Here is a 20122-nt window from a genome sequence, read left to right as displayed (position 1 = left end):
AACCACTTCAATAAAAGTTTGAATTTAAAATAACAAAACATACGTCATCCAGTCATTTTCCTTATCTTATCTGAAGTCAGGTCACGCAGCAGGCAAAGCAGGGAAGTACAGAGCTCCCTCTCCCCACCTCCAGCTTATCCGGAAAAACATCAAGTGGTTCCCAGGCCATCCGACAGATGCCATCTCTGACCCAGGAGGTGACAGCCTCAGACGGCTCCTTTCGATGTGGAGGAGAAGCAGCTCTACTCTGTCGCTGCCAAATGACTGACCTCCTCACGCTGTTACTAAGGGAGAGCCCGTCCATGATTCAGAAAAAGCTCATTTCCATCACCCATAATCGAATTTTATTAGTGTTAACGGAAAATGGCTGTATAACATATAGGAAATAATAATTTACTGGCTTTTGGTCATTTATGTGCGACTAGTCCAGTTGTCCTGTTGCACACATCCCTAATAATGACCTCGGTAAGGCTTTCTCCTGGCAACCGTTCTAAACAACCCATATGTGTCTTTATCTAACTTTAACCTTTAACATGAGGCAGGTCTGGGTGGCTTTTTCCTTTAATAAATGAAATCATTTAAAAACTGAATTCTTATTTGCTCCGGTTATCTTTGTCTAATATTAAAATTTGAAACACTTAAATGTGACAAATATGCAAAAAACAAACAAACAAAGTAACTAAGAAACCAGGAAGTGGGGAATAAAACGTTTTAATGGCAGTGTAGCTGATTTTGAGTTTGTTGCAGTTCCTCTGAGCATTGCAGCGTCTGAGTTTGAGCTGAATTAGCTGGGATGATACTTTTAGGAAGATTGTGTAACACATTCACAGAGAGGGCAAGTAATGAAGTACAAATACTTTGTTACTGTACTTAGGTAGAATTTTCTGAATTGGTTGAGTTTTTATTCATTTCTAAACTTTTTTTACTTCACTCACTACATTTTTAAACAAATATCTTTCCTTTCTACTCCCCACAGTTTCAAAACAAGCTTCTTACTTTAGGTTTAACACATTAGAAGGACGTTTTTATTTGCCATCACTGGAAGCCTTCAAACATCAAACTGATTTATGACACCATTCTGAGGATTAAAGTGGATCCGGAACCTCGTTTTTGGTGCAGATTTCTAGAATTTCTAGCCAGCGCTACAGATAGGAGAGAGCATAAATGGAGTAAGTGCCAGGTCATTTCAAATGTAACCTTTCTATCTGCTAACAGCAAACACACAAACTGTTTGTGTGCAGTTTGTCACACAATGTGTTACTGCTGTGTTTCACAGGGAAAGAGGAGAAAGAGAGCTAACTTCACTCAGAGATGGAGTCAAGAGAGGGGAAAGACAGGACGGAAGAAGAGAGGTTCGATTTGGTAAGGTAAGGACTGCTCAGTGACATTTGATAAAGTGGAAATTTAAAGCTTACGTGTAATGTCCTGATGTTTTAAATCAGATAACAGATCTGTATATGATGTGAAGTTGTTTTCATATTGTGAACTGTCCTGCAGAAAACAAACTGAGGCCTTACTCAGCAGTCGCATGAAAACGCTCGGCGGTTTCGTGAAGGAGTAACAGGTTAGCTTGGTGTACTGCGTACATTTTCAGTAAAGAACTGTGGTGGGCTGGTGCTCAGTGGCTGTGGTGCTCATGGTTAGAGTTATATTTGAATCTGAATTTAAGCTAATGATATTTATCACATATAAATGATATTCATGTATTTAATTTCACCTTTACACTAACTGTATACCATTAACCTGTTTGACATTTATTTCATGCTTTAAAGGGCTAATGCATGGCCGGTAAATCCCCCTCACAGTGTTTTGTTGCGTGCTTGGCCCTGCATGAATTTCTGCTGACTGAATGACAGAATACCACAGAAATTTAAAACAGAGAAAACAGGCTAACTGGCTCACAGAAAGCAAGTGAAAATAAATAAAACAGAAGTACTGAAAAGAACATCCAGGCAAACAGGTAGAAACAGAATACAAATCTTCCCCTTTGATCTCATGCAAAAGCATCATTTCAATACCAAGAACTAAGATAGCCGGCGGAACAGTTTGTAGGGGTGCAATGTTCTCATTTCCAGTCCCTTTTAAAAAAAATCTATTTTCTATAACATATTAACAAAGCAGAAAAATAAAGTTTTCAGTTGTGTGTGTCTGTGTTTTTATTTCAATATCAACAGAACTTCAACATATGTTGTACTCAGGCTTTTGTCAAGTAAATTTTGGGAATGCATAACAAATGTTTTTTGAAATATTTACATAGATATTAACAAAAAGTAGACTGTAACAACATGCTACTCAGAAGAATATGTTCCATACACAATATAGTAAAAAAACAATGAAGAAAAACACAGATAACCAACAAAACTCAAAGAATATACATTTCCCATAAGTCTAGAAAAAAATACTTTATACTCTGTACTTAAAATGCATTTTAACATTGGCTTAATTACAGCATCTCGAATGTGCAATTTATATTGATACTGCCTTTTAGTACAAATGCAATACCTTTTTGAAATAACCTGTGCCGGCGGCTTTTTTCTACAGTTGTTAATATTTAAACAGCAACCTGCATTCATCAGCAAAAGCAACAGCATAGTTAGGCTCAGAAGTTGTACACTATAAACATGATTAAAAAAGAAATAGCTACATGACTGATGAATAAAACCTTCCTCTTCACATAGATCTGTATGCTTGATACCGTGGGCTCACCCTCAGAGCTCAAGCGATAGCCGAAAGTGCTGTGCTCTCTGGGCCAGCTGCGTTGCAAACTCTTGAGCTTCGCGAAGAGCTTGCTTATCAGGAAAGTGCAGTGCCGCCTTCTTGGTGGCCACAGCTAGCTGCTTCAGGAGAGCGCACAGGTGGTTGCTCTTACACAGCAGACTTTGGTTAGACCCTTTACGATGGGCTTCCCTGTACAAAGTGTCTACCAGTCTCTGGCCCACCATAATCACCAGCTTACTTTGTGAGATGAATTTCTCTGGTGGCTGGCCATCCTGAAGGCTTCCCACAAATCCACCAATGGCCTTTTGGAGAGCACCAAAGTAAAGTCTACAGTGCTCTGACATGGAAGATAATTGCTTTTCTTCGGTGCCAGAGTCGGAGGAGTGTTGCTTGGCCTGGGCAGGGGAGAAACAGAATAAAGGTAAACATGCCTTCTAGACTGGTTTGTCTGCTTCAGACTAAAAATCCTTTTATAAATTAAAAGGTCTGTTGTACAGGACTGTGTCAGCTAATGAGGAGACATACCTTCGTCGTCTCTGTTCTTGGTGTGACATTCTCTTTAGGTTCCTTCTGCACTTCCTGCTGTTTGTTTTCCTCTTTCTTGGTCTGAGGAAAATTCAAAGCCAATATATTAATAAGTATGCAGCATGGGTTTCTTGTGGCTAAAAAGTCATCTTTGTATTATGACAGAGGAGCAGAAGTTGATACCTGCAGCTCCACGTAAACGTTGTCATCCTCAGCTAAGTCCCCTTCTTGTTTGGTTTTGTCAGGACATTTTTTTTCTGGAGGGTCCGTGGTGTTTACAGACTCTTGATCTCTCTGAGGAGTTCGGAACAGAAGCTTGCCATTGGCGTTGATGATCGATACTAGGCGCTTTACATCATCTGGAATAGTTCTTGCCACCATAACAAAGCGCTCCAATTGGTCAGGTGTCTGGACCTTCCCCGGTTCCTGACTGAGCTTATTTAGAGGCCATTTGGCCTCATTCAGATTACTCACTGTTTGTTGTAAAATCACACCTGAATCCTCTATGATGGAAAGCTGTTTAAAGAGCCTGGTCTGCAGGTTGGCATCAGTCAAACGACGGGCATTTCCTTTAACATCTAGGGCAAAGTTTAGGAAGCCTGTCAGAGAACAAACAATCAACTCTGCTGCTTCCTTGATCTCCTTGAGATGTTTCTCCAGATGTTCCTTACACCTCCAATGACTGCTGACAAAATGCATGAGTTTGGGCACAGCTTCACAAACAGATTCCTGCAAGTCCAGCAATTTGCGGCACGCCTCATCCTGACCGAGTGTTACTTCTCGCAGAAGCTCGGGGGAAGAGGAGCTCAGGGCCAGAGAGTCACAGGAGCTGTTGGAAGAGCTGGAGGCCGTGCTGATTCTTTGATTATCTGCTGCAGACAGATGCTTGTTTCGACCTTGCTCATCTTCACGCAATGCAGTTTGCCCGCTTTCTTGAATGCCGTGAAAGGTTGTACAGACCAGAAAGTTCCTCATCCGCTGCAGACGCACTCTTTGGAGTTCAAAATCATTGCTTGAGTTACCCCTGCACTCTATGGGGTTTTGATCATTGGGCTGATCGGTGACACCTTGGATGAGGTGTTCCTCCTTGGCTGGAACCACATATACAGACTCTTCTGTTGGCTTCGGGGTTGGAAGTTTGTTGTAATCTTTTGGTAATACTTTTGTTTTAATCTGGATATCGGGAGATTTTGGTTTGGGTATATCATAAAGCAATATAGGTGGACTTTCTTTTCGATGTGCTGGAAGAGTGTCATACATCGGCCTGGAAATTGATTTGCTGGACAAGGTATCAGAGATGCCACGGGATGGACTTTGTTTCTCAGGTCCCACTGGCACATCATAGATCAACTCAGGTTTGCGAGAACTGGGAAGGGTGTTGTATCCATCTATCGTTTTATTTCGGGATTCTGTGGCTGATGGAATGGGGATGTCATAATTTGGCTCCTGAGAAGGGGGTGGTGGGACCGGATACACCTGTGAACAAGAACAAAGTTGTTCAACACTTAAAGTACAAGTCCTACATCTGTTTTGCGGGAAACCTGACAGTTGAGTTAGTGCCCTGGGACTTTTGTTTCCCAAACCCGATCCAATGAAGCATCTTTTGGATGTTCAGGAACAAACTTGACTCATAAAGGCCCAAATTAGCACTTCATCGACCCCAAAAATTTGCTGGTAACATCCCAGTGCCATAAGTCAGATCTATGTCCTTACCCTGATAATCAGCAGTACTTTGTTAGACAAAGGAGTAACAGGCAGGTTAATTTTGATGTTTTGACTGATTTTCTGTATTTAAAAATAATAACAGACCACATTTATAAAAGGCACCAATCCTTGCTTCATTAACCTCTTAACATCTACCGTGCTAGTTTTGTTTTGGCCAAATGCCAAAGGAAAAAAAAATGTTACAAAATATTAGATTTCAAAAGAAATCTTCATACATTTTTACATCTCAGGCTTCATGTTCCAAACAGGTGAAAACTTTATAGAAAGAATGGACATTAACCAAATCTAAACCATATTAACCTTTGAAAGATATTACGAAATGAATGACTTGGTAGAGAAATTTATGGAAGAGGATTAGGGCCACTGGAAAAAAGTGGGCAGGTCTTTTTTTTCCCTTTTCTAGAATTCTGAGAAAAAAGTCAGAATTCTGACTTTAATCTTGGAATTCTGACCTTTTTCTTTTCAGAATTCTGGAAAAGAAAAAAAAGATGTGCTCACTTTTTTTCTCAGTGGCCCTAACAATCAAAACTGCTCCCAGCATTCATAGATGTTTACATCTGCGCTGTAACTGCAATAATTTAATCAACCGATTCACACTACAACCTGGGTTTGCCTCTTATCTGTAGTTACTTTTATTTAATTTAATAACTGTTTATAGTAACCATTGTCCTTGATGTAAATATGCATGAAATAAATTGTGTATGATTCTGTTCTGTGTCCTGTGTACTGTTTGTTTGTATATGTGTCTTTCTGGCTGCTGTTACAACCAAATTTCCCCTTGTGGGACAATTAAAGGCTTATTCTATTCTATCCTCTTCTGTAGAAATGAATCCTCTAAAACATCTGAAACTTACATAAGAGTCTTCTGGTTTGCTACACATTAAAGTCTCCGGAGAGTTAAGGCCCTTCTCCAGAACTTGCATTCGTGGCATCGGTGTAGGAGGCGTTGTCTTCTGCGAATAGCACATTAGAAAGAAAATGAAGCTGTCGGACTAAAGCCCAATCAAATAGTATCATCTAAAGTTATCTTGACTTTGAGACATTCTTACAGTGTAAAAGGAAGCTTTTTTTGGTTGGTTCGGCACATCGTACATCTTCCCATTTGGACTGGATGCTGTACTGAAGGATGAAGGCTGCAGACAAAACAGTCAGGCTGTAATATTGGAGTTGACTGGCAGCATTTGCTCTGCTTTGATCAAAGCCACTTTTCCCCACTGACACATGCGTTAACACGTTTATGGGGACAGTGTTTGCTCTGAAGCCTGTTGTAAGTGCTATTATTCATACACCTTGCCAATTAATGCAGCTCTGTAATGAAAACCATGCTGTTCAGTGACAATTAGGTAGCTACTGTAGAGAGAAACAGGACTTCCCTGGAGCAGGAGAGGAAATGGTGAACATGCGGGAATATATCCCCCTCCTTCTGCTGCAAAGGCAGCCGCACAGACACTTCTGTTTTTCTGGGGTCCCTGTCAGCATGTGCTGCTGTTTGCAGTTAAAAGTGTCTGAAGTCTGTGTCTGTTTGGCTTTTACAGGCCCATAAAGACCCCAGTGCTGCATGCCTGTCCCCATGGAGAGGCCCCTGGTCTCCATCTGCAAGCTCTTTTGTCAGCAGGGGTTTCATTTCTACAACATTTCTACCTCTCTAATCATGAGCATTAACACTTCCTAAGAAGCATGAATGACTTTGACCTCGGACAAACAGACTGGCTATCAGCTACAACGAGCTCCTTTCCAAAAACTGCAAAATAATAATTTTCTAAATACAGAAAAAAAACGACTTGTACCTTGTGTGCTTCGGGTCCTGGTGCTTCTGGACCTTTTGAAGCCAATAAGTGAGCAGAGGGGACCTTGTAGATCATGTCCATGCGTTCATAAGCAGGACTGCTGGTGGTTCTGGGTGTCTGGTAGATATTTTGCACACTGTCATCAGTTTTACCATGAGTTGACCTGGGCACTTCATGCACTGCTGGTGTCACCATCTGCGGTAAGAGCTTTAGTCTGTTTGCAGGTGCCAGGCCATGTCGTCCATACAGAGAGCACATCCACCACCCACTGGTTCCAGCCACGTTTGGATTTATCACTGTGAGGATGTCGCCCTTTCTAAAGGCCAGTTCATCTGGACACTCTGCTGTGTTGTCATACAGAGCCTTTGCTAATTGGTTCTAAACAACAACAAAAAAAGAGAGACCAATAAAAAAGGGTTAGAAGGTTGCATGTGGTACTACCACACAGGAAATAGGCTGTGGTCACGTATAATGGTATTTCCTCTTGCAAAATGTGAGTCGAACTCAGTCGTCAGACTCACAGGGGAAAAAATCATAACCCGATTGAGGGTCTAATTCTTCAGTGGCAACAATGCCAAGCCCAGCTGCAAACCCTACGCTAGCCATAGTCCTGTGTTTTAGGAATGAGCAAAAAATACTGTTAACAGCTTCTGATATGCATCACTCATACGTGCGTTTTGTTTCCCGATTATCAATAGTTGGAAAAGAAACTAAGATGACTTATTATGATGGAAGTGGTGAAAGTCAGGATTATTACCTGTAATAACTTAGACTCCAGAGATAAATTAACTTGTTAACTTCTTTCAGTGACATATTTCTTTGCTTTCACTTCCAGATTGCACTTCCTATCGAGAGGAAAATAGAAAAGCTTCCCCTGTGGGCGATACATTTTGCTAAACTTGTTTTGAATCCCAGTTGCAATTTCTAAAAGAAGAGTGGCCGCTGGGTCTTGTGAATGTTTTGTAGCTAAACCACTGCCAAGCATTGGTAAGCATTGTTAGCCATCGTTAGTTCTCGATTCCATAAAAGTACCCAGCTCTTCTATGTGTGACATGTGTATATATAACATGTGGTGTGTGAGAGTTTCTTGCAGCTTAAGCCTTGTTCTCTGTGGTAGCCGTGTTGTGGGGAGACATTCAGTATGAGAACACACACACACACACACACACACACACACACACACACACACACACACACACACACACACACACACACACACACACACCTAAACCAAAAACAATGGGCAGTGTTGAATGCATAGCAAATAGTGGTATGGTGTGCAGCCACCAACTCAAAAGAGGAAAGAGTTCAGGCACTAACGTAGCTCATAACTCTGTTTTCAATTCTTGTGAATATCGTGCATATCAAAGGTTTTTTCATCTATAAATTTAATTCACTTCGACAGTTTTGAAAGGAGCATGGAGAGCCAAACCACTAATTTATTTGCCTGTAAGCAAAGACGTGGACATTGCTACTGACATTATTGGGTTGTGTCTTAAATCATGTTTTTAAGACTCGAAGATTTTAAGTTGAAAGATTTTTTAAAAAAGGCATGTGAAAAGGAGTGTTTTTGGTTAACGACATGTCTCTCACAAGTCATTAACTAATTATCAAACCATAGATAAAGCTTTTTAAAATGTTATCATGCAGAATTTGTGATTTAGCCCATAAACTCAGGAAAGCGTTGATGCAGTTAAGTGTACTGGCCGTATATACAGCAGTGCTTAAAATATTTTAACCGTCATATCAGTCTCTAGTTAACACTGACTTGAGTGCTAAACAAAAATAGAGAACAACTTTTTTCTGGTGGTCATGCAGGTTGTGCATAAACTTCTGGGTTTCCATGGTAAACTGGTGGGAGAGCAGCAGGTGAGACAGGATGCTGCTGGATCAGCCTTTACTTTGAGATCAGCTGTGATATGAGCTTTGTGTGGAAACACAGCTAGCATTAGCAAGAAGATAAGCTTCAGTGATGTGTAAGAGATGACTTTTCTCTCACTTAACAGCTCGGTCAGCATATGTGATGCAGAGAAGATCAGTTGTTAACTTCTTTAGCATTTCAACAAGGAAAGCTGTCGGTCTAGTGTAATAAACAGGCACGGCTCAGCAGCACCTTCAGATTAGCTGACTGAATGAAACACGTTTAAGCAGCCCACACTTTACCTTCATTTTTCAATAATATTCACTGTAGACATCGACAGTTAAGCATGTCACAAACTGCTCGAGCCTTTTAATTCAGCTGATTTTTTTTTTTATATTTTAATTTACTGTTTTTAAACAGTAAATCAGGCCTGTGTTTCTGTTTATTTTCAGAGACACATGATGCCCACAGGTCAGCCATTACAAACTGATGATTTATTGAATATAATGCTGGACACTAAACAGAATCTAAAGTATTTAAAATGAGCTTATGATCTGAAACATACGCAGCAGTAATATTCATCCTTTTAACACTGATTAGGAACATTTTTCATACCTTCTGTAAAAATCACAAAATACCACTGCCACTGCTGTAACCTCCTTTTAATGCTGTTTAAACATCAGAGTCTATGGGAATCGACTCGCTTTTTGAGAGTCAGATGACCGCTAGAGGAAGCGCAGTTTTGGGGTCTTTCTGGTGGTGTAATTTCTCAGCATCAGACATTTCCCACTAGCTTGTGACTGAAAAGCTTCTGAAAAGCTTCGATGATTACAGATTATGCTATTAAATTGTTTGCTCACACCTACTCCTGTTCTTTAAAGCTAATACGTATGATGACGGATAGCTGGGTTACTCAAACACAGTTGCACAGACGTTGGGATAAACAAATACCGACATGACCTCCCGCTGATAACTCTGTGTGCGGGGAGAGGTTGGGGCAGGGGTACTCTGCTGGCTCTGCCCTCTCTCTGAGGGTGAATCTTCTGAAACAAAGAGCCCATTCAACATCAGAGACCAACACGCTCAGCACCTGTTGGGATGCGGGCCTGTGTTGCACACTGACCACAGCAGACCACGGCCTCCTGTCAACACACACGCGCAGACACATGCAGCAAGCCTCAGCAAACTCCTTAATCCTCGGGGTCATGCTACAGACGTGCAAGTGAAATACACAGGGTCCGATGACAGTCAGGCACCGTGGCACTGCGATCTACTTTCTCCTTATAATAACCATGCACATTATCCTGAGAGGACAACTGCTGAGCTTCATTATAAACTATCCAAACTCTGTATATTTAACACCCATAACCCATGAATGCACGTAAAAAGACTGACCTAATTGTCGGTGGCCAAATTTCATATATAGCCCTTATTTGAATGACACGCCGTCTGACATTTATAGGTCGCTCGTCCTCGGGTGGCACATGCACTCGTCCGTCCTTGCCTTGTGGCCGTGGTTCTGTGTCTGTGTGTTGATCCCCGAATATAGTGACAAAGTCAGATTCAGCTGTGACTCTTTTGGATTCCTGCACGCGCCTGCTTGTGCAGATCATGCCCGTGGACAGCTGGGCTTCAGCACTTCAGCTGGACAGCTGCCTCTGCCTCTCCCATCTCTTCTCTGTCCTGTTCACAAATTAACATCAGCTCACCAACGCAAGGACTGGCTACTAAAAGTCAGGTGTAGAAGCCAACGAGTTGTAGCGGTTGTACATCGTGCGCTCTAAAGATAAAATGTCTTGTTCCAAACCTCACCTCACGGAGCGACCTGGATTAAAAACAAATCTGACACGTTTCACATGATGTGTTTATTTCTATTATATTAGTTGCATAGATTAATGTGTTGTTAAAAAGGTGAAAGTGAATTGGTAACACTGATGTCATTGTACCTCTTTTAAAAGGTCAACAACAGCAATACCAATGCACAAAAATACCGCATTTATTTTAGTCATTGTCATGCCAGGAAGCATCATGACTAAATGTGAAACAGTGCCACTGTCTCAAAATGGTATCATGTTAGATTTATTTAAGCAAACAGCCTGGTGTCCAGGATTGAAGTAGTTCAAGGAAAGGAAACTTCTTGATGCTACGCCACAGATATATGACACAAATGTTACATGCTCACATCTCTGTGATGGGCCTTAGGATGGACACAGAGCTCGGACAACAACCGGTGTCAGCGGTCAGGGAGGGGACGTTGATCTTAGCTTACGCTATAGACTCTTCTTCAACGATGCCGTTCAAAAGCCCAAAACAGGTGTAGCCTTGCTAATGTAACAAAGACAACTGCAAGTATGGAACAAAAGAGAGAAACTCATAAACCACAAGTCCTCACAAACAGATCATCCAGTTATAGAATTTCACAGTCATTTATTTATAATCGACCAGCTTCTACATGTATACACACACGTATTAAAATATGAGCACATATAAACTGCATAGGTGGTAACAATTCAGTCATTTCTAACAACGAAAGCACAGACTGCTCGGTCATCATAACGTCATCATTCAGACTCTGCACTCTGCAAAGTCGGTGACGACACTGCTAAAGGTCTTGGCGTACACAGCTCTGTTCTTTCCTTCCCCTTTTTAGCTCCCTTCTTTTTCTGTTTGGCTTGCTAACCATAATTTGTACTACCATTGCACCATTGAAGTACTCTGTAAGACACATGCGGAAAACAACTCGTTGCATAGCTGATGCTACCGGGTTGATTAATCACAAATGACAGACAGCTAGGTCAAAAAGTACAGGTCATATATCTGAACCCAAACCTGTCTTTAATCAGCCGAGTATAAAACAACTGGGTAAAAATTTGGTTCATAGTGAAAATTTGTACTGCACAATAAAGTTAGGCTTAGGTTCACAAAGTAGAACCATGAGTTACACAAATAATGAAGCTCTTATGATGTGTCCAACTTGAACTTAAAGCTGTGCCATGTGGAGGGAGGGGCTTATTTTTGTAGTCATGTTGATTGGGCCTTTGAGTCTTTGGCTGCCAAGCACATGGTGACTGTGGGAAGGACAAACTCTTTTTTAACAGGAAGTGGTCTTTTGCTAAACTAAGTCAAAGAAGGCGGGTCATCTGCAGCAGTGAGGGGATTTCAGAAAGACCGGCCTGTCTCAGAGCTCTCCAATGCCCCATTACTGGACTTCTCGAAACTCACCTCTCTAACAAGGCCAATGTTTTCATGTGATCCATTTACTTTTTGTAAAAGTTTCCTACATATGAAGATACAAATCTTCATTACTATTAGAAACTGTTAGTGAGGTCACGGTGGTCAAAATGCAGTCCGTCACAGGCTGTGAGAGAGTTCACATAGAAACTCGTTGCTTCTTGTGTTTATTCACAATTCTACTGCCAAAGTATTTTGTAACCAGTGACGCACATTCAGCGGGTATTTTGTAACTGTACTACAAACTGGGAAGATAACTGGAACTCTTCTTCCTGTATAGCCAAAGAGCATCGTGCAAGTCGTATTTATGTGGTAGTGTGTACCTTTAGAGCCAGTGGAACATGAACAAGCTTAGGATCAGTTCCTAGTGTGGGAACATCCCCCTTTTGGTTGACCAAGACACGAACTCGGGGTCAGGTCAAAGCCTCATCCATTATACCTTCAATGCAAATCTGTCACACAGGACCAGAGATGCACTAGGATTTAAGAAACAAAAATTATTTTCCCAGGCAGAGTGGTGGGAGTGCAGTGCCGGAGATGAGACATAGCTGAGATCAACTCCTGTCTTTAATGTGTGACGGAAGTCAGCTTGTAAATATGACATATTAGAATTTCCCACAGAAACAAAGACAGTGTTGGTGGGGGCGGTGTGTGTGTTTGTGTGTGTTTGTGTGTGTGTGCGCAGATGGAGACAGAAGGAGGAAAAAGCAAAGTGTAATATCCCCATAAATTATCATTTGACACGTGTGGAATCTGTCTCTGGTCAATCACTTTTTCAATCTTAGATGATCTTCAGATGTGCTTCGTGGAAAATCACTTTTGTCAACCTTCCCCCAACCCAAACAAACCCAAGAGGAGGTCAACACAGACTCTGTGGCAGTGACACCGACTCGCTGCAGCTGCCCTGGTATTTCCTGTACGGGAACTGGTGAGAACTATGTCAAAAACTCAACTAATGAAAACTTCCAAGCAGCTTTTGGTGGACGGATCTATGACTGAACTAAAGAAAAGAGACATTTAAAGTTTCAATACTCTTTTTCTACTGATGGAATAACTATTGGACTCTTTTGTTAAACCTGATCTCAGGATTAAAACTAGTAAGAAACAAAATATTTCCTTTTACAAATTAAAAGCGGATACATAAGAAACAAACGACACCATTTGGAAATTCGATGCTGCTGATGTGGTTTTTCTGCTACACTTCACTTGACAAGCGCAGCGTCTGTGGCTGAAGATTGAAGCCAACTCCAGAGTGCCAAAAACTGCAGTTTCTCTATTGTCTGTATGAGGCTAACTGTTTGTACAGCATAAACCATTAAATGACTCTAAACAAGAATTGGGTGATGAAAGTGTGAATTTATTTTGGACTCCCTTCAAGCGTGATCAGGTGTGAGTCTTCAATAAAGCGGTGACGCATCCGAACAACTTGTATCTGTTTATTTACAGGGAGTGCAGAATTATTAGGCAAGTTGTATTTTTGAGGAATAATTTTATTATTGAACAACAACCATGTTCTCAATGAACCCAAAAAACTCATTAATATCAAAGCTGAATGTTTTTGGAAGTAGTTTTTAGTTTGTTTTTAGTTTTAGCTATTTTAGGGGGATATCTGTGTGTGCAGGTGACTATTACTGTGCAGAATTATTAGGCAACTTAACAAAAAACAAATATATACCCATTTCAATTATTTATTTTCACCAGTGAAACCAATATAACATCTCCACATTCACAAATATACATTTCTGACATTCAAAAACAAAACAAAAACAAATCAGCGACCAATATAGCCACCTTTCTTTGCAAGAACACTCAAAAGCCTGCCATCCATGGATCCTGTCAGTGTTTTGATCTGTTCACCATCAACATTGCGTGCAGCAGCAACCACAGCCTCCCAGACACTGTTCAGAGAGGTGTACTGTTTTCCCTCCTTGTAAATCTCACATTTGATGATGGACCACAGGTTCTCAATGGGGTTCAGATCAGGTGAACAAGGTGGCCATGTCATTAGTTTTTCTTCTTTTATACCCTTTCTTGCCAGCCACGCTGTGGAGTACTTGGACGCGTGTGATGGAGCATTGTCCTGCATGAAAATCATGTTTTTCTTGAAGGATGCAGACTTCTTCCTGTACCACTGCTTGAAGAAGGTGTCTTCCAGAAACTGGCAGTAGGACTGGGAGTTGAGCTTGACTCCATCCTCAACCCGAAAAGGCCCCACAAGCTCATCTTTGATGATACCAGCCCAAACCAGTACTCCACCTCCACCTTGCTGGCGTCTGAGTCGGACTGGAGCTCTCTGCCCTTTACCAATCCAGCCACGGGCCCATCCATCTGGCCCATCAAGACTCACTCTCATTTCATCAGTCCATAAAACCTTAGAAAAACCAGTCTTGAGATATTTCTTGGCCCAGTCTTGACGTTTCAGCTTGTGTGTCTTGTTCAGTGGTGGTCGTCTTTCAGCCTTTCTTACCTTGGCCATGTCTCTGAGTATTGCACACCTTGTGCTTTTGGGCACTCCAGTGATGTTGCAGCTCTGAAATATGGCCAAACTGGTGGCAAGTGGCATCTTGGCAGCTGCACGCTTGACTTTTCTCAGTTCATGGGCAGTTATTTTGCGCCTTGGTTTTTCCACACGCTTCTTGCGACCCTGTTGACTATTTTGAATGAAACGCTTGATTGTTCGATGATCACGCTTCAGAAGCTTTGCAATTTTGAGACTGCTGCATCCCTCTGCAAGATAGCTCACTATTTTTGACTTTTCTGAGCCTGTCAAGTCCTTCTTTTGACCCATTTTGCCAAAGGAAAGGAAGTTGGCTAATAATTATGCACACCTGATATAGGGTGTTGATGTCATTAGACCACACCCCTTCTCATTACAGAGATGCACATCACCTAATATGCTTAATTGGTAGTAGGCTTTCAAGTCTATACAGCTTGGAGTAAGACAACATGCATGAAGAGGATGATGTGGACAAAATACTCATTTGCCTAATAATTCTGCACTCCCTGTAGTTGTTGTTTGTGGACGAGTAAGAACCCAGACGTTGTCTAATTTGGGGCTTGATGCTCTCTGCAGCAACACTCAGTCTTGTCTGTGTTAAGCTGCAGAAAACTGTTTGTCAGTCCATTAGAACAGATAGTTTATCCAGTTTACAAGGTTTAAAAGAGAGGTGCAATTGGATATCATCTGCATGCAAATGATAGGAAATGATTTTAAAACTAATAATAATAAGGCCTAATGGCAGGATATGTAATGAGAATAACAAGGGGCTTAAACATATCCTTGCAGAACACTGCATGAAAATTCAGCTACATCTGACCAAAAGGTTTCCACTGACACCAAAAGTGTTCTATTCGCCAGAATTGAAATGAACCATTTCACGACAGATCTGGAAACCCGGTATCAAAGGCTGAGCTACGGTCTACACAAGAACATGCTGTACAAACAGTAAGCCTCATATGGACAATAGAACAAGGACTGAGCAGTCACCGCTATCTGCGGCCATCGAAAGGTCATTTGTGACTTTAAGGAGAGCCGTTTCTGTGGAGTGCAACTTCCTAAAACGCGATTCAAAGTTATCAAGAATATCATGCTTCTCCAGCAGCGCCTTCCTTACTTGTGACCAAACAGCTTTTCCCGATCTGTGTCTAAAGACGCAGTTTTTAGATGTACCTTGCAAACCAAACGTTCTAATTAGAAAGCTTAAAGTTAAAGACCTGATAACTTAGCAGTTCATGTCTAAACCACTTGTGGATCTGAAAAACCAAAGTGTTAAAATGACCAAAACGCTAAAAGTGGGGCTGTGCTCAAAATCAGCGAGGGCGCGCCTGTGATACAGACTACAAATGGTAAATGGCCTGTATTTGTATAGCGCTTTACAAATGCACTACAGCATCTTTCATCTGCAGAGGTGTAGCATGAACAGTGGTTGACAGACTGGTCAAAGTGAGGAGTATTTCTACAGATAACACTCGGGCTGCAGGCCCACTGTTTCCCTGACAGGAACTTATCTCATTGCTTGCACTCTGGTTTTATTTATAGTCACACTTCCTCATGCTCATCTTCTGCATTTTCTCTCACTACAGATATTCACTACGGGATTGTTCAACATATTTTTTTCTTTGGGATCATTTTGATGCGTTAGTGCAGTTGCAGTAGTGAAGAGCAAGGCGACCGTATCAGCTCATTTTTGCAGTAGCCCTTGGGTGTCAAACATTCACATTTCATGTTATCGACATGTTTTCTTTACTTTTTGCACTCGAGTACGAAAAGGGAAAGACGTGCATGCAAACAGAGGGATTACTTAAATGTGCTTTGGTGGTGAAATTTGCAGAAATGTAGTAAACTTCATATGTAACTTCACTGATAACTGAGGAACTAAAATATTGTTTCCTAAATCAAGAATGAGCTCAAGTATGGCCACTGGGAAGTAAACATAGCTCAGTTTATTTACAAAAATCCCCACCGGGGGACTAAAATGACAGAATATATCTTTAACATGAGCTTTATGCCACAGAAGCCACAGGGTTTAGGGAGCATGTGGGGGCGCTCACTATGCTACTGACATACTTACCTCAAAGGTTATACAATCTTGAGTTCATGAGACCTTCTATGAAATTAACATTATATTCAGTTCATTAGAACAGCGGTCCCCGACCTTTTTTGTGCCACGGACCGGTTTATGTCTGACAATATTTTCACGGACCGGCCTTTAGGGTGTTGCAGATAAATAAATACAACAACATAAAACCAGTACCGGTACAAAAAAAGAAATTTATTCATAACACACGTGAAAAGACCCAGGGAAACCGAGTTAACGATAAAAACCGATAAAAACCCTGAAAACCATCAATTTCACACCCGAGCCTCAACCCAGTACCAAACCACTAACGGACCGGTACTGGTCCTTGGTCCGGGGGTTGGAGACCCCTGTATTAGATGATAATGTTTCAAAAAGCCAAAACAAACTTTTGAAGAGAAACTCAAAGGTCTGATTTAAAAAATGAAATTGCTGTTTTGTCGGCAGGCTGATATTAGATGTTGGCTGATCTGCTGACATTTATGACAGCAGACATTTATACTCTCTGTGTCTTAAAGATAAATGAAATGTAGGCCAGTATATCTGAATATTGAAATCACCAAATATTGGTATTGGCCTTGGAAATTCTCTATCAGTCAGGCTCTATATAAACAACTATTTGTTGTCCGACTTAGGATGCTTCAGTTACGCTCTTGTGGTATAAATTTCCATTACATGAAAGTACAGCCCAACACTAACACATCTGATATCTGAGCGTCTGCTTTAGCGTCTTTTTCTTCACATTCTTTTGTTTTTCACTTCATTTCGGAAATTTTTAAATTATTTTTTAACATTGCAATTTACAGTACGTGCATCTAGGTAGGGCTGTTGCATTGGCTATTATAATATCTCTTTAGTAGTGGCATAAGCTGTTTTTTGGTCACTTGGGGGAGCTCAGCAAGCTGTGAGAGAAACTTAATTTGGCCTCAAACGACTTCATAAACACATCTAACTCTTTAGCTCATACAGTAACACACTGTGCGCTCAGTGAAGCTTTTATTTATTGCTCCTCACTGATGGGAGTAGAAACCAAAGCAATAAGCTGGAAGACACAATAAAATTCCCTCACATGTGAAAAAAAAAGCCATGTAAGGAATGGGCGAGCGTGAGCATTCTCCTCGTGTTTGTAGCTGATGGGTTCGTTTTTTTGCTTTTTGTTTCACAATTACCTTTTTGCTATTACAAACTTGAACAACTTGATCTGTTAGCTATGGTTTTCAGATAAACCTCCCACTAAATGAGCTGGATCCACTCATTTATCATTACTGTAGTAATTAGTAAGTACTCTGTTTGAGGAGGATCCAGTTACCTACTTTATTAATGATTTCCTCAAAAGTCCTCAGGAGTTAAACGCACGACTGAAGATCACAGGAGTTAAATTAGCTCAAGAAACTTAGATCAGCTTCCTTTTGTGGGTGATGTTGTTGCCACTTCTCCACACCAGCCTCCTGCTGTGTAAACCTCTGTGACTGTGCACTGACTACTGCTCTCAGATGATAAAAACAGACACTAAGCAACACACTAGGCGGCCCAAAATAGCTTTCTGCATCCTGATAAAGGCAGGGATCGGGTATAAAACAACCTTCATGTAAGGTTCGATTGCTTAAACAGAGTTAGTCATCAGCCAAGCCAGACAGTATTTTTAAAGGGAAAATGAATAAGATGAGCACAGTCAAACTGGTTGCTTCGCTTGGGGATTGTCAGAGTGATGCATATCCTTTCCCACCACTGGTAACTCCAGATAGGGTTTGGGAAGATTGCGCTCTGCTGTTTCATTCATCATATAGAGGTTTCTAAACTTTTTCTACCACCCGACCTTACACACTGACTGGCCTGAGAACTGTCCAACGCAGCAACTGGAGCAGAATTCTCAGCTCACTTTAATGCTTTCCACATCTGCTGTTGGCCGCAGTGCTCCCCTGATCCGCGACTCTCAGAGTGCTTCAACAAACACTCGTTTCTGGAGGCAGAATGGTGAAAATACACGGTGACAACCGTGATACGGTGGGAAATGGTAGGATTCATTACCCAACTGGTGTGGCCTATATTAATGACTGTGAAGGTTCTCAGTCATCCAGCTCATCGTAGTCTAAGGAGCTTGAAAAGCATCTGGACTTCTTTAAGTTTCCTTGAAGACGTTTCACCTCTCATTCGAGAAGCTTCTTCAGTTCTAAGAGCGATTGGTGGAGAGCCCCAGATTTTAAGCCCTATGGGCGTGTCCCCAAGAGGGTCACTGACCCCCTATTGATCCTCTACCTAATCACATGAGCCAAGGTGTGAAAACGGGTGTGCGTCAGAAAAGGTATTACAGTATTAAAGTGTGCGTAAGCCCTCCACCAAGTTTGATTTCTGTAGACTTTTTCAGCATATTCCCAAATGTCACAGTGACTGCCTTTCACAATAAAGGCACACAAAATAAAGGCTCCAATAAAATGATAATGGAGGACACTGTGTCATAATGCACATGTGATCCTCTCAGGAGATCGTCCGCGTCCCTCTCACCCTATCCCAGCATCCCCTCCTTCACTACATTGTGAACCTCCTCTGTGGTCTTCCTCCTGCCTGACCGCTCCATCCTCACCCATCTCAGCCTTTCCTCTAACTTTGCCTCCAAATTGCTCAACCTGAGCTGTTACAATAATAAATGATTGTGTAATTGTTCTTTTTGTGCGTATGACAGTTCTGGTTACTGACTCATCATTCACTTGTATTTGGAGTTTAATCAGTTTCCAAAAAAGACAACAAACAAATCAACAACTTGACTAACACTTGTTTTCTGTAATTTGCTATCGATATTAGGATAATATTATAGGGATTTTCTTTAAAATGAGGATAATCATTAAGTTCTGAAGCTGCAGCAGCCCTATTCGAAACAATCATAGTGTTTGGGCTTGAAAACCACAAACATATCTAGAAACCACTGCATTAGTTGCTGCAGTAACTATTTTTGTAACACGTAGTGGATGAGTGAGCTGAGGTTGCAATGCAATCAAGCCACGAAAGTTGATTTTCCACAGTGCGTAAAGTTTCGGTGATCAGATGATAGTTTGAATATTAAGACCTTGTGTCTGTTGGTTTTATCATTCTGAAAATATCCAGCTTCACATCCTCAGTTATCTGCGGCTGAGCAACTTCTAAAGGCTTTTGTGTTAATGAGGCTCTTAGAGTTTCCCTCTCAGCTGCGTCAGGATGGACTCAGGTTACAGCCTACAGTAGAGCAGGTCACAGGGGTGTGTGTAGAAATAGGTGGTAGCCGACACCGCGGCTTAAAGCGAAAGCCGAGCAGGTGGTCTACAGGCACATTCCTCTGACGGCAGGACACAACAGGGTGGATGCTGCATTACAAAGTAAAAGCTGAGTAACTGTTGAAGCGCAGAAGCAGCTGCAGCACTCACCATGATCGTTAAGGAAGTAGCTGCATCCACACAGAGAAATAAATCCGTCTGCCGAGGGTCGCAGTTTCAGTGAAGCGCGTGTATGTGGAAAGTCTGCGTGCTGTCCTCTTCCTCCGTGCCTCACAAGCATATTGTCTGAGCTGTCACGGCGAGCCCGGCTGTTTTACACAGGGCGGAGAAACTCAGCTGCTTTCCCGCAGCCCCATTGGTCAGAGAGACACTCCTGCACACACTCACACAAACTTGTGCCCCACCCACTGCTTTTCTTTGTTTTAACCCATCTTCATGGCACTCTGCACTTCT

The 20122-nt window shown here is 41.6% G+C and overlaps 1 protein-coding gene across 2 annotated transcripts; it reads right to left on the bottom strand.

Moving 5' to 3' along the window:
• Positions 1-1774: 1774 nt before the first annotated feature.
• Positions 1775-20020, bottom strand: cass4 (Cas scaffold protein family member 4). 2 transcript variants are annotated; one of them, XM_085272878.1, is made up of 7 exons: positions 19820-20020; positions 6756-7133; positions 6018-6101; positions 5823-5921; positions 3427-4719; positions 3244-3324; positions 1776-3113 (listed from the first exon to the last, which is right to left on the bottom strand). In XM_085272878.1, the coding sequence occupies exons 1-7, from the start codon at positions 19820-19822 to the stop codon at positions 2709-2711; spliced, it is 2343 nt and encodes a 780-aa protein (XP_085129004.1). In that variant the 5' UTR covers positions 19823-20020; the 3' UTR covers positions 1776-2708. The 2 variants fall into 2 exon arrangements, with proteins under 2 accessions (XP_085129005.1, XP_085129004.1); XM_085272879.1 differs by lacking the exons at positions 5823-5921; positions 6018-6101 and having other exon boundaries at positions 1775-3113.
• Positions 20021-20122: the final 102 nt, after the last annotated feature.

The sequence above is a fragment of the Mchenga conophoros genome, linkage group LG5 (assembly GCF_057382185.1).
Source record: "Mchenga conophoros isolate Kocher_MC1m ecotype Shallow Benthic linkage group LG5, M_conophoros_male_GT1.1, whole genome shotgun sequence".
Classification (NCBI taxonomy): Eukaryota; Metazoa; Chordata; class Actinopteri; order Cichliformes; family Cichlidae; genus Mchenga; species Mchenga conophoros.
This window is presented reverse-complemented; position numbering and strand designations above follow the sequence as displayed.

What these genes read in the sequence shown, in the direction of transcription:
- cass4 (XM_085272878.1), bottom strand. An exon ending in GCAAACCAGAAGACTCTTAT is followed by an intron (nt 4,720 to 5,822) that starts GTAAGTTTCAGA and finishes TCTTGTTCACAG; the next exon opens with GTGTATCCGGTCCCACCACC. An exon ending in ACGTTTACGTGGAGCTGCAG is followed by an intron (nt 3,325 to 3,426) that starts GTATCAACTTCT and finishes AATTTTCCTCAG; the next exon opens with ACCAAGAAAGAGGAAAACAA.